Raw genomic sequence first — 15,000 nt, 5'->3', positions numbered from 1 at the left:
TAAGCACTGGTGAAGGACAGAGCTGCCTCCATGGCCTGCTGAGGAGGTCGAGTCAGAGTGTGTGACATCATCGGGATTTGGAGGGTCACATTGAAGGACTGCTTGAGTAAAGGGTCTGAAAATGTAGGACTCAGCTACACACACACACACACACACACACAATGAGATGCATAATATCCCACATACACACTCCAACACACATACAGATACACGCAAAATTAAGAACTTATAATATTGTGTGTGTGTGTGTGTGTGTGTGTGTGTGTGTGTACCGTGTATGCTCCTGGTCCAGGTGTCAAGTTTTTAGGTTGTTTAAATCGATCCTCATTAAATCCAATGAGAGCAAACTGTGAGTTAGACATAATGTGTGGACTGTAGTGACCTGGGCCTGTAGACAGACACATGCACACACACACACACACACACTGTGTCATATTCTGCTAATTTGCTAACTGCTATTTCATAAGCACAGCGTTCACTACACTGTATATTCTTAATATTTTATTGTATTAAGTCAGAACTGATTCAGTTGCTGAAGGAATTCAATCATATTTTATGGATAAAGGACCTGAAATAAATCATTATATCAATTAATCACAGGCAGCAAACTTTAGTGAATGTGTGTATGAGGTGAATGTGTGTATGAGGTGAATGTGTGTGTGAAGTGAATGTGTGTGTGAGGTGAATGTGTGTGAAGTGAATGTGTGTATGAAGTGAATGTGTGTATGAAGTGAATGTGTGTATGAAGTGAATGTGTGTATGAAGTGAATGTGTGTGAAGTGAATGTGTGTGAAGTGAATGTGTGTATGAAGTGAATGTGTGTATGAAGTGAATGTGTGTATGAAGTGAATGTGTGTGAAGTGAATGTGTGTATGAAGTGAATGTGTGTATGAAGTGAATGTGTGTGAAGTGAATGTGTGTATGAAGTGAATGTGTGTATGAAGTGAATGTGTGTATGAAGTGAATGTGTGTGAAGTGAATGTGTGTGAAGTGAATGTGTGTGAAGTGAATGTGTGTATGAAGTGAATGTGTGTATGAAGTGAATGTGTGTATGAAGTGAATGTGTGTGAAGTGAATGTGTGTATGAAGTGAATGTGTGTATGAAGTGAATGTGTGTATGAAGTGAATGTGTGTATGAGGTGAATGTGTGTATGAAGTGAATGTGTGTATGAAGTGAATGTGTGTATGAAGTGAATGTGTGTATGAAGTGAATGTGTGTATGAGGTGAATGTGTGTGAAGTGAATGTGTGTATGAGGTGAATGTGTGTGAAGTGAATGTGTGTGTGAAGTGAATGTGTGTATGAAGTGAATGTGTGTATGAAGTGAATGTGTGTGAAGTGAATGTGTGTATGAAGTGAATGTGTATGAGGTGAATGTGTGTGTGAAGTGAATGTGTGTGAAGTGAATGTGTGTATGAAGTGAATGTGTGTGAAGTGAATGTGTGTATGAGGTGAATGTGTGTGAAGTGAATGTGTGTGTGAAGTGAATGTGTGTGAAGTGAATGTGTGTATGAAGTGAATGTGTGTGAAGTGAATGTGTGTATGAGGTGAATGTGTGTGAAGTGAATGTGTGTGAAGTGAATGTGTGTATGAAGTGAATGTGTGTGAAGTGAATGTGTGTGAAGTGAATGTGTGTATGAGGTGAATGTGTGTATGAGGTGAATGTGTGTGATGTGAATGTGTGTGTGAAGTGAATGTGTGTATGAAGTGAATGTGTGTGAAGTGAATGTGTGTATGAGGTGAATGTGTGTATGAGGTGAATGTGTGTATGAAGTGAATGTGTGTATGAAGTGAATGTGTGTATGAAGTGAATGTGTGTGAAGTGAATGTGTGTATGAGGTGAATGTGTGTATGAGGTGAATGTGTGTATGAAGTGAATGTGTGTATGAGGTGAATGTGTGTGAAGTGAATGTGTGTATGAAGTGAATGTGTGTGAAGTGAATGTGTGTATGAGGTGAATGTGTGTATGAGGTGAATGTGTGTATGAAGTGAATGTGTGTATGAAGTGAATGTGTGTATGAGGTGAATGTGTGTATGAAGTGAATGTGTGTATGAAGTGAATGTGTGTGAAGTGAATGTGTGTATGAGGTGAATGTGTGTATGAGGTGAATGTGTGTATGAAGTGAATGTGTGTATGAAGTGAATGTGTGTGAAGTGAATGTGTGTGAAGTGAATGTGTGTATGAGGTGAATGTGTGTGAAGTGAATGTGTGTGAAGTGAATGTGTGTGAAGTGAATGTGTGTATGAAGTGAATGTGTGTATGAAGTGAATGTGTGTGAAGTGAATGTGTGTATGAAGTGAATGTGTGTGAAGTGAATGTGTGTATGAGGTGAATGTGTGTATGAAGTGAATGTGTGTATGAGGTGAATGTGTGTATGAGGTGAATGTGTGTGAGGTGAATGTGTGTATGAAGTGAATGTGTGTATGAAGTGAATGTGTGTATGAAGTGAATGTGTGTATGAAGTGAATGTGTGTATGAGGTGAATGTGTGTGAGGTGAATGTGTGTATGAAGTGAATGTGTGTATGAAGTGAATGTGTGTATGAAGTGAATGTGTGTGAGGTGAATGTGTGTATGAAGTGAATGTGTGTATGAAGTGAATGTGTGTATGAAGTGAATGTGTGTATGAGGTGAATGTGTGTATGAGGTGAATGTGTGTATTAAGTGAATGTGTGTATGAAGTGAATGTGTGTATGAGGTGAATGTGTGTATGAGGTGAATGTGTGTATGAAGTGAATGTGTATGAGGTGAATGTGTGTATGAGGTGAATGTGTGTATGAGGTGAATGTGTGTATGAGGTGAATGTGTGTATGAGGTGAATGTGTGTATGAGGTGAATGTGTGTATGAAGTGAATGTGTGTGTGAAGTGAATGTGTGTATGAGGTGAATGTGTGTGTGAAGTGAATGTGTGTATGAGGTGAATGTGTGTATGAAGTGAATGTGTATGAGGTGAATGTGTGTATGAGGTGAATGTGTGTATGAAGTGAATGTGTGTGTGAAGTGAATGTGTGTATGAAGTGAATGTGTATGAGGTGAATGTGTGTGTGAAGTGAATGTGTGTATGAAGTGAATGTGTGTGAAGTGAATGTGTGTATGAAGTGAATGTGTGTGAAGTGAATGTGTGTATGAAGTGAATGTGTGTGTGAAGTGAATGTGTGTATGAAGTGAATGTGTGTGTGAGGTGAATGTGTGTATGAAGTGAATGTGTGTGTGAGGTGAATGTGTGTATGAAGTGAATGTGTGTGAAGTGAATGTGTGTGAAGTGAATGTGTGTATGAAGTGAATGTGTGTATGAAGTGAATGTGTGTGAAGTGAATGTGTGTGAAGTGAATGTGTATGAGGTGAATGTGTGTATGAAGTGAATGTGTGTGAAGTGAATGTGTATGAGGTGAATGTGTGTGTAGTGAATGTGTGTATGAGGTGAATGTGTGTGAGGTGAATGTGTGTGTGAAGTGAATGTGTGTATGAGGTGAATGTGTGTGTGAAGTGAATGTGTGTATGAAGTGAATGTGTGTATGAGGTGAATGTGTGTATGAAGTGAATGTGTGTGAGGTGAATGTGTATGAGGTGAATGTGTGTATGAGGTGAATGTGTGTGTGAAGTGAATGTGTGTATGAAGTGAATGTGTGTATGAGGTGAATGTGTGTGTGAAGTGAATGTGTGTATGAAGTGAATGTGTGTATGAGGTGAATGTGTGTGAAGTGAATGTGTGTATGAAGTGAATGTGTGTATGAGGTGAATGTGTGTATGAGGTGAATGTGTGTATGAAGTGAATGTGTATGAAGTGAATGTGTATGAGGTGAATGTGTGTATGAAGTGAATGTGTGTGAAGTGAATGTGTGTGTGAAGTGAATGTGTGTATGAAGTGAATGTGTGTATGAGGTGAATGTGTGTGTGAAGTGAATGTGTATGAGGTGAATGTGTGTGTAGTGAATGTGTGTATGAGGTGAATGTGTGTATGAAGTGAATGTGTGTATGAAGTGAATGTGTGTATGAAGTGAATGTGTGTATGAGGTGAATGTGTGTATGAGGTGAATGTGTGTATGAAGTGAATGTGTGTATGAAGTGAATGTGTGTATGAGGTGAATGTGTGTATGAGGTGAATGTGTGTATGAAGTGAATGTGTATGAGGTGAATGTGTGTATGAGGTGAATGTGTGTGTGAAGTGAATGTGTGTATGAAGTGAATGTGTGTGAAGTGAATGTGTGTATGAAGTGAATGTGTGTATGAAGTGAATGTGTGTGTGAAGTGAATGTGTATGAGGTGAATGTGTGTGTGAAGTGAATGTGTGTATGAAGTGAATGTGTGTGAGGTGAATGTGTGTGTGAAGTGAATGTGTGTATGAAGTGAATGTGTGTATGAAGTGAATGTGTGTGAAGTGAATGTGTGTATGAAGTGAATGTGTGTGAGGTGAATGTGTGTGTGAAGTGAATGTGTGTGAAGTGAATGTGTGTATGAGGTGAATGTGTGTATGAAGTGAATGTGTATGAGGTGAATGTGTGTATGAGGTGAATGTGTGTGTGAAGTGAATGTGTGTATGAAGTGAATGTGTATGAAGTGAATGTGTGTATGAGGTGAATGTGTGTGTGAAGTGAATGTGTGTATGAGGTGAATGTGTGTATGAAGTGAATGTGTATGAAGTGAATGTGTGTATGAGGTGAATGTGTGTATGAGGTGAATGTGTGTATGAGGTGAATGTGTGTGAAGTGAATGTGTGTATGAAGTGAATGTGTGTGAAGTGAATGTGTGTATGAAGTGAATGTGTGTATGAAGTGAATGTGTGTGAAGTGAATGTGTGTATGAGGTGAATGTGTGTGTGAAGTGAATGTGTGTATGAGGTGAATGTGTATGTGAGGTGAATGTGTGTATGAAGTGAATGTGTGTGAAGTGAATGTGTGTGTGAAGTGAATGTGTGTATGAAGTGAATGTGTGTGAAGTGAATGTGTGTATGAAGTGAATGTGTGTATGAAGTGAATGTGTGTGTAGTGAATGTGTGTGTGAAGTGAATGTGTGTATGAAGTGAATGTGTGTATGAAGTGAATGTGTGTATGAAGTGAATGTGTGTGAAGTGAATGTGTGTGTGAAGTGAATGTGTGTATGAAGTGAATGTGTGTATGAGGTGAATGTGTGTATGAAGTGAATGTGTGTATGAAGTGAATGTGTGTGAAGTGAATGTGTGTATGAAGTGAATGTGTGTATGAAGTGAATGTGTGTGAAGTGAATGTGTGTATGAAGTGAATGTGTGTATGAAGTGAATGTGTGTGAAGTGAATGTGTGTGTAGTGAATGTGTGTATGAGGTGAATGTGTGTATGAAGTGAATGTGTATGTGAGGTGAATGTGTGTATGAAGTGAATGTGTGTATGAAGTGAATGTGTGTGAAGTGAATGTGTGTGTGAAGTGAATGTGTGTATGAAGTGAATGTGTGTATGAAGTGAATGTGTGTGTGAGGTGAATGTGTGTATGAAGTGAATGTGTGTATGAAGTGAATGTGTGTGAAGTGAATGTGTGTATGAAGTGAATGTGTGTATGAAGTGAATGTGTGTGAAGTGAATGTGTGTATGAAGTGAATGTGTGTATGAAGTGAATGTGTGTGAAGTGAATGTGTGTATGAAGTGAATGTGTGTATGAAGTGAATGTGTGTGAAGTGAATGTGTGTATGAAGTGAATGTGTGTATGAAGTGAATGTGTGTGAAGTGAATGTGTGTATGAAGTGAATGTGTGTATGAAGTGAATGTGTGTATGAAGTGAATGTGTGTATGAAGTGAATGTGTGTATGAAGTGAATGTGTGTATGAAGTGAATGTGTGTATGAGGTGAATGTGTGTGAAGTGAATGTGTGTGAAGTGAATGTGTGTGAGGTGAATGTGTGTATGAGGTGAATGTGTGTATGAGGTGAATGTGTGTATGAGGTGAATGTGTGTATGAAGTGAATGTGTGTGTGAAGTGAATGTGTGTGTGAAGTGAATGTGTGTGTGAAGTGAATGTGTGTATGAAGTGAATGTGTGTATGAAGTGAATGTGTGTGAAGTGAATGTGTGTGTGAGGTGAATGTGTGTATGAAGTGAATGTGTGTGAAGTGAATGTGTGTATGAAGTGAATGTGTGTGAAGTGAATGTGTGTATGAAGTGAATGTGTGTGAAGTGAATGTGTGTGAAGTGAATGTGTGTATGAAGTGAATGTGTGTGTGAGGTGAATGTGTGTATGAAGTGAATGTGTGTGAAGTGAATGTGTGTATGAGGTGAATGTGTGTATGAAGTGAATGTGTATGAGGTGAATGTGTGTATGAAGTGAATGTGTGTATGAAGTGAATGTGTGTGAAGTGAATGTGTGTATGAAGTGAATGTGTGTGAAGTGAATGTGTGTATGAAGTGAATGTGTGTATGAAGTGAATGTGTGTATGAAGTGAATGTGTGTGTGAAGTGAATGTGTATGAGGTGAATGTGTGTGAAGTGAATGTGTGTATGAGGTGAATGTGTGTATGAAGTGAATGTGTGTATGAAGTGAATGTGTGTATGAGGTGAATGTGTGTATGAGGTGAATGTGTGTATGAAGTGAATGTGTATGAGGTGAATGTGTGTATGAAGTGAATGTGTGTATGAAGTGAATGTGTGTATGAGGTGAATGTGTGTGTGAAGTGAATGTGTGTATGAAGTGAATGTGTATGAGGTGAATGTGTGTATGAAGTGAATGTGTGTATGAGGTGAATGTGTGTATGAGGTGAATGTGTGTATGAAGTGAATGTGTGTATGAGGTGAATGTGTGTATGAAGTGAATGTGTGTATGAAGTGAATGTGTGTATGAGGTGAATGTGTGTATGAAGTGAATGTGTGTATGAAGTGAATGTGTGTATGAGGTGAATGTGTGTATGAAGTGAATGTGTATGAGGTGAATGTGTGTGAAGTGAATGTGTGTATGAAGTGAATGTGTATGAGGTGAATGTGTGTATGAAGTGAATGTGTGTATGAAGTGAATGTGTGTATGAGGTGAATGTGTGTATGAAGTGAATGTGTATGAGGTGAATGTGTGTGTGAAGTGAATGTGTGTATGAGGTGAATGTGTGTGAAGTGAATGTGTGTATGAGGTGAATGTGTGTATGAGGTGAATGTGTGTATGAGGTGAATGTGTGTATGAAGTGAATGTGTATGAGGTGAATGTGTGTATGAAGTGAATGTGTATGAGGTGAATGTGTGTATGAAGTGAATGTGTGTATGAAGTGAATGTGTGTATGAGGTGAATGTGTGTGAAGTGAATGTGTGTATGAAGTGAATGTGTGTATGAGGTGAATGTGTGTATGAGGTGAATGTGTGTATGAGGTGAATGTGTGTGAAGTGAATGTGTGTGTGAAGTGAATGTGTGTATGAGGTGAATGTGTGTATGAGGTGAATGTGTGTATGAAGTGAATGTGTGTATGAAGTGAATGTGTGTATGAAGTGAATGTGTATGAGGTGAATGTGTGTATGAAGTGAATGTGTGTATGAGGTGAATGTGTGTATGAGGTGAATGTGTGTATGAAGTGAATGTGTATGAGGTGAATGTGTGTGTGAAGTGAATGTGTGTGAAGTGAATGTGTGTATGAGGTGAATGTGTGTATGAAGTGAATGTGTATGAGGTGAATGTGTGTATGAGGTGAATGTGTGTGAAGTGAATGTGTGTGAAGTGAATGTGTGTGAAGTGAATGTGTGTATGAAGTGAATGTGTGTATGAAGTGAATGTGTGTATGAGGTGAATGTGTGTATGAAGTGAATGTGTATGAGGTGAATGTGTGTGTGAAGTGAATGTGTGTATGAAGTGAATGTGTGTGTGAGGTGAATGTGTGTATGAAGTGAATGTGTGTATGAAGTGAATGTGTGTATGAGGTGAAGGTGTGTATCACAGACAGGTGAGAGTGTGGTGGTAAAGTTCATCAGCAGTATGAGAAGGTCATGTGATCCAGCACTGGTGGGTTTCAGTGGAACTTTACCCTGAAGCTCACACTCCAGTCATCAGAAAGAAGATTCTGTTTTGAAAACTTCGAGATCAAAGACCAACACATGTGGACAAAATTGTTGGTACCCTTCCAATTGTCTTCTTTACTGAAAGAGTACCAACAATTTAGTCCACATGTGTATCTGCACGACATCATTTACTGGTAAGTTACCATTTTTCCGATATCCAGTGTAATTATATAACTGTAATAGATCTGAGGATTGGACACAAACTGAATATTACAGAATAATATTGCATAGCCAAAGCTATTGTGCATCAGGGGACTGAGCCATTTGACCCCTGACCCCTGAGCCCTCACCTGGGAGGTGGGCATCATGGTGAAAAGAGGAGCTTCGGGGAGCGGTGCTTAAGAAAGAGCTCTGGCGTTTTCGTGCTGCTTTGGTGCGAGGTTCACCATGTCCTCCCTGTCCAAACATTTTGTCATATGCCTCCCTCACGTTGTATGAACTTGGAGAAGGCATGTCCTGAACAAAACCATGATGATAAAGAAATGAAAATAAAATGGACTAAAACAAAACATTACACCTGATCATGTTTACCTTAGCATCCAGAGGTACAGGGATTCTCTCCAAGGCTGACTTAAACACTGCTGTAGGCTGGAGCTTGTAAAACTCTTCCCTTTTTTCCTCCACCTGAACACAGCACAAACATCACTACTGTACATCACACTGTACCTCATCATTACTGTACCTCATTACTACTGTACATCATCACACTGTACCTCATCACTACTGTACCTCATCATTACTGTACCTCATTACTACTGTACATCATCACACTGTACCTCATCACTACTGTACCTCATCATTACTGTACCTCATTACTACTGTACATCATCACACTGTACCTCATCACAACTGTACATCACTACTGTACCTCATCACACTGTACCTCATCACACTGTACCTCATTACACTGTACATCATTACACTGTACATCATTACACTGTACCTCATCACTACTGTACCTCATCACACTGTACCTCATTACACTGTACATCATTACACTGTACCTCATCACTACTGTACCTCATCACACTGTACCTCATCACTGTACCTCATCACACTGTACCTCATCACACTGTACCTCATTACTACTGTACCTCATTACTACTGTACCTCATTACACTGTACATCATTACACTGTACCTCATCACTACTGTACCTCATCACACTGTACCTCAATACTGTACCTCATCACACTGTACCTCATTACTACTGTACCTCATCACACTGTACCTCACTACTACTGTACCTCATCACACTGTACCTCATCATTACTGTACTTTATTACACTGTACCTCATCACTACTGTACCTCATTACTACTGTACATCACACTGGACCTCATTACAAAGTATCTCATAACTACTGTACATCACACGGTACCTCATCACACTGTACCTCATTACTACTGTACCTCATTACTACTGTACCTCATTACTACTGTACATCATCACACTGTACCTCATCACTACTGTACATCACTACTGTACCTCATCACACTGCACCTCATCACATTGTACCTCATTACTACTGTACCTCATTACACTGTACATCATTACACTGTACCTCATCACTACTGTACCTCATCACACTGTACCTCATCACTACTGTACATCACTACTGTACCTCATCACACTGTACCTCATCACACTGTACCTCATCACACTGTACCTCATTACTACTGTACCTCATTACACTGTACCTCATCACTACTGTACCTCATCACACTGTACCTCATTACTACTGTACCTCATCACACTGTACCTCATCATTACTGTACTTTATTACACTGTACCTCATCACTACTGTACCTCATTACTACTGTACATCATCACACTGTACCTCATCACACTGGACCTCATTACAAAGTATCTCATAACTACTGTACATCACACGGTACCTCATCACACTGTACCTCATCACTACTGTACCTCATTACACTGCACCTCATCACTACTGTACCTCATTACACTGTACCTCATTACTACTGTACATCATCACACTGTACCTCATCACACTGTACCTCATTACTACTGTACCTCATTACTACTGTACCTCATCACACTGTACATCACACTGTACCTCATCACTACTGTACTTCATTACACTGTACCTCATCACTACTGTACCTCATCACTACTGTACATCACACTGTACCTCATCATTACTGTACCTCATTAATACTGTACCTCATCACACTGTACCTCATTACTACTGTACCTCATTACTACTGTACATCACACTGTACCTCATCACACTGTACCTCATCATTACTGTACCTCATTACTACTGTACATCATCATACTGTACATCATCACACTGTACCTCATTACACTGTACCTCATCACTACTGTACCTCCTCACACTGTACCTCCATTACTGTACATCATCACACTGTACCTCATCACTACTGTAACTCATCACACTGTACCTCATTACTACTATACATCATCAGACTGTACCTCATCACTACTGTATCTCATTACTGTACCTCATTACTACTGTACATCATCACTACTGTACATCATCACACTGTACATCATCACTACTGTACCCCATCACACTGTACATCATCACACTGTACATCATCACACTGTACCTCATCACTACTGTACATCACTACTGCACCTCATCACACTGTACCTCATTACACTGTACCTCATCACACTGTACCTCATTACACTGTACCTCATCACACTGTACCTCATTACTACTGTACATCATCACATGGTACCTCATTACTACTGTACCTCATCATACAGTACCTCATTACACTGTACTTCATCACATGGTACCTCATCACACTGTATCTCATCACACTGTACCTCATTACACTGTACCTCATCACTACTGTACCTCATCACACTGTACCTCATTACACTGTACCTCATCACTACTGTACCTCATCACACTGTACCTCATTACTACTGTACCTCATCACTACTGTACCTCATCACACTGTACCTCATTACTACTGTACCTCATCACTACTGTACCTCATCACACTGTACCTAATTACACTGTCCCTCATCACACTGTACCTCATCACTACTGTACATCACACTGTACCTCATCACTTCTGTAACTCATTACTACTGTACATCATCACACTGTACCTCATCACTACTGTACATCACACTGTACCTCATCACACTGTACCTCATTACACTGTACCTCATCACTACTGTACCTCATCACACTGTACCTCATCACTACTGTACATCATCACTACTGTACCTCATCACTTCTGTAACTCATTACCACTGTACATCACACTGTACCTCATTACTACTGTACATCATCACACTGTACTCATCACTTCTGTAACTCATTACCACTGTACATCACACTGTACCTCATCACTACTGTACATCATCACACTGTACCTCATGACTACTGTACATCACACTGTACCTCATTACAGTGTACATCATCACACTGCACTCATCACTACTGTACATCATCACACTGTACCTCACTACTACTGTACATCATCACACTGTCCCTCATTACTAATGTACCTCATCACTACTATACCTCATCACACTGTACCTCATTACTACTTTACTGTACCTCATTACACTGTATCTCATCACTAGTGTACATCACACTGTACCTCATTACTACTGTACATCACTACTGTACATCACACTGTACCTCATTACACTGTACCTCATCACTACTGTACCTCATCACACTGTACCTCATCACACTGTACGTCATGACACTGTACCTCATCACTACTGTACCTCATCACTACTGTACATCATCATACTGTACATCACACTGTACATCACTACTGTACATCACACTGTACATCATCACTACTGTACATCATCACACTGTACATCATCACTACTGTACCTCATTACTACTGTACATCACACTGTACCTCATTACTACTGTACCTCATTACTACTGTACATCACACTGTACCTCATTACTACTGTACATCACACTGTACCTCATTACTACTGTACATCATCACACTGTACATCACACTGTACCTCATTACTACTATACCTCATTACTACTGTACATCACTACTGTACATCACATTGTACATCATTACTACTGTACATCATCACACTGTACCTCATTACACTGTACATCACTACTGTACATCACACTGTACCTCATTACACTGTACCTCATTACTACTGTACATCACTACTGTACATCACACTGTACCTCATTACACTGTACCTCATCACTACTGTACCTCATCACACTGTACCTCATCACACTGTACGTCATTACACTGTACCTCATCACTACTGTACCTCATCACTACTATACCTCATCACTACTGTACATCATCACACTGTACCTCATCACTACTGTACCTCATCACTACTGTACATCACTACTGTACATCATCACTACTGTACATCATCACACTGTACCTCATTACACTGTACCTCATCACACTGTACCTCATCACTACTGTACATCACTACTGTACCACATCACACTGTACCTCATTACTACTGTACATCATCACTATTTTACATCACACTGTACATCATCACACTGTACCTCATCACTACTGTACCTCATCACTACTGTACCTCATCACACTGTACCTCATCACACTGTACCTAATCACTACTGTACCTCACCATTACTGTACCTCATTACACTGTTCCTCATAACTACTGTACCTCATCACACTGTACCTCATTACTAATGTACCTCATCACTGCTGTACCTCATCACTACTGTACCTCATCACACTGTACCTCATCACTACTGTACATTATCATACTGTACATCACTACCGTACATCATCACTACTGTACATCACTACTGTACATCATCACTACTGTACATCATCACTACTGTACATCATCATACTGTACCTCATCACACTGTACCTCATCACTACTGTACATCATCACTACTGTACCTCATTACTACTGTACCTCATCACACTGTACCTCATCACTACTGTACCTCATTACTACTGTACCTCATCACAATGTACCTCCTCACTACTGTACCTCATTACTACTGTACCTCATCACACTGTACATCATCATACTGTACCTCATCATACTGTACATCATCATACTGTACCTCATTACATTGTACCTCATCACTGCTGTACCCCATCACACTGTACCTCATCACACTGTACCTCATCACTACTGTACCCCATCACACTGTACCTCATCACTACTGTACCTCATCACACTGTACCTCATTACACTGTACCTCATCACTACTGTACCTCATTACATTGTAGCTCATCACTACTGTACCTCATCACACTGTACCTCGTCACTACTGTACCTCATCACACTGTACCTCATTACTACTGTACCTCATCACACTGTACATCATCACACTGTACCTCATCACTACTGTACCTCATCACACTGTACCTCATCACACTGTCTCATCACTACTGTACATCACACTGTACCTCATCATTACTGTACATCATCACACTGTACCTCATCACACTGTACCTCATCACTACTGTACCCCTCACTACTGTACCTCATCATACTGTACATCATCACTACTGTACCTCATCACACTGTACCTCATCACTACTGTACCTCATCACTACTGTACCTCATCACTACTGCACCCCATCACACTGTACCTCATTACTACTGTACCTCATCACTATTGTACCTCACTACTGTACCTCATCACTACTGTACCTCATTACTACTGTACCTCACAACTGTACCTCATCACATGGTACCTCATTACTACTGTACCCCATCACACTGTACCTCATCACACTGTACCTCATCACTACTGTACCCCATCACTACTGTACCCCATCACACTGTACCTCATCACACTGTACCTCATCACTACTGTACCCCATCACACTGTACCTCATCACTACTGTACCTCATGACACTGTACGTCATCACTACTGTACCTCATCACACTGTACATCATCACTACTGTACCTCACTACTGTACATCATCATACTGTACCTCATCATACTGTACATCACACTGTACATCATCATACTGTACCTCATTACATTGTACCTCATCACTACTGTACCCCATCACACTGTACCTCATCACACTGTACCTCATCACACTGTACATCATCACTACTGTACATCATCACTACTGTACCTCATTACTACTGTACCTCATCACACTGTACCTCATCATTACTGTACCTCATCACTACTGTACCTCATTACTACTGTACCTCATCACACTGTACATCATCATACTGTACCTCATCATACTGTACATCACACTGTACATCATCATACTGTACCTCATTACATTGTACCTCATCACTACTGTACCCCATCACACTGTACCTCATCACACTGTACCTCATCACACTGTACATCATCACTACTGTACCCCATCACACTGTACCTCATCACTACTGTACCTCATCACACTGTACCTCATCACTACTGTACCTCATCACACTGTACCTCATCACTACTGTACCTCATCACACTGTACCTCATCACTACTGTGCCCCATCACACTGTACCTCATCACACTGTACCTCATCACTACTGTACCTCATCACTACTGTACCTCATCACACTGTACCTCATCACTACTGTACCTCATCACACTGTACCTCATTACTACTGTACCTCATCACACTGTACATCATCATACTGTACCTCATCATACTGTACCTCATCACTACTGTACCTCATTACATTGTACCTCATCACTACTGTACCTCATCACACTGTACCTCGTCACTACTGTACCTCATCATACTGTACATCACACTGTACATCATACTGTACCTCATTACATTGTACCTCATCACTACTGTACCCCATCACACTGTACCTCATCACACTGTACCTCATCACACTGTACATCATCACTACTGTACCCCATCACACTGTACCCCATCACTACTGTACCTCATTACATTGTACCTCATCACTACTGTACCCCATCACACTGTACCTCATCACACTGTACCTCATCACACTGTACATCATCACTACTGTACCTCATCACACTGTACCTCATCATTACTGTAC

General features: G+C 40.2%; 1 protein-coding gene across 2 annotated transcripts in view; it reads right to left on the bottom strand.

Annotated features, from left to right (window-relative positions):
* stpg2 (sperm-tail PG-rich repeat containing 2) overlaps positions 1-15,000 on the bottom strand; it is a 56,262-nt gene that overhangs the window by 1,413 nt on the left and 39,849 nt on the right. Inside the window, exons 10-13 of one of the 2 annotated variants that reach the window (XM_058375526.1) lie at positions 8,523-8,615; positions 8,282-8,447; positions 273-388; positions 1-134 (exon numbers count right to left, since the gene is read on the bottom strand). The exon at positions 1-134 is cut by the window's left edge and continues 1,411 nt beyond it. In XM_058375526.1, coding sequence (XP_058231509.1) covers positions 1-134; positions 273-388; positions 8,282-8,447; positions 8,523-8,615 — 509 coding nt within the window. The remainder of the gene's footprint in view (positions 135-272; positions 389-8,281; positions 8,448-8,522; positions 8,616-15,000) is intronic. The other variant, XM_058375527.1, reaches the window with a different exon arrangement.

This window comes from Hemibagrus wyckioides, linkage group LG22 (genome assembly GCF_019097595.1).
Source record: "Hemibagrus wyckioides isolate EC202008001 linkage group LG22, SWU_Hwy_1.0, whole genome shotgun sequence".
Classification (NCBI taxonomy): Eukaryota; Metazoa; Chordata; class Actinopteri; order Siluriformes; family Bagridae; genus Hemibagrus; species Hemibagrus wyckioides.
Note: the sequence above shows the minus strand (reverse complement) of the source record. Positions and strands in the feature narration are given on the sequence as shown.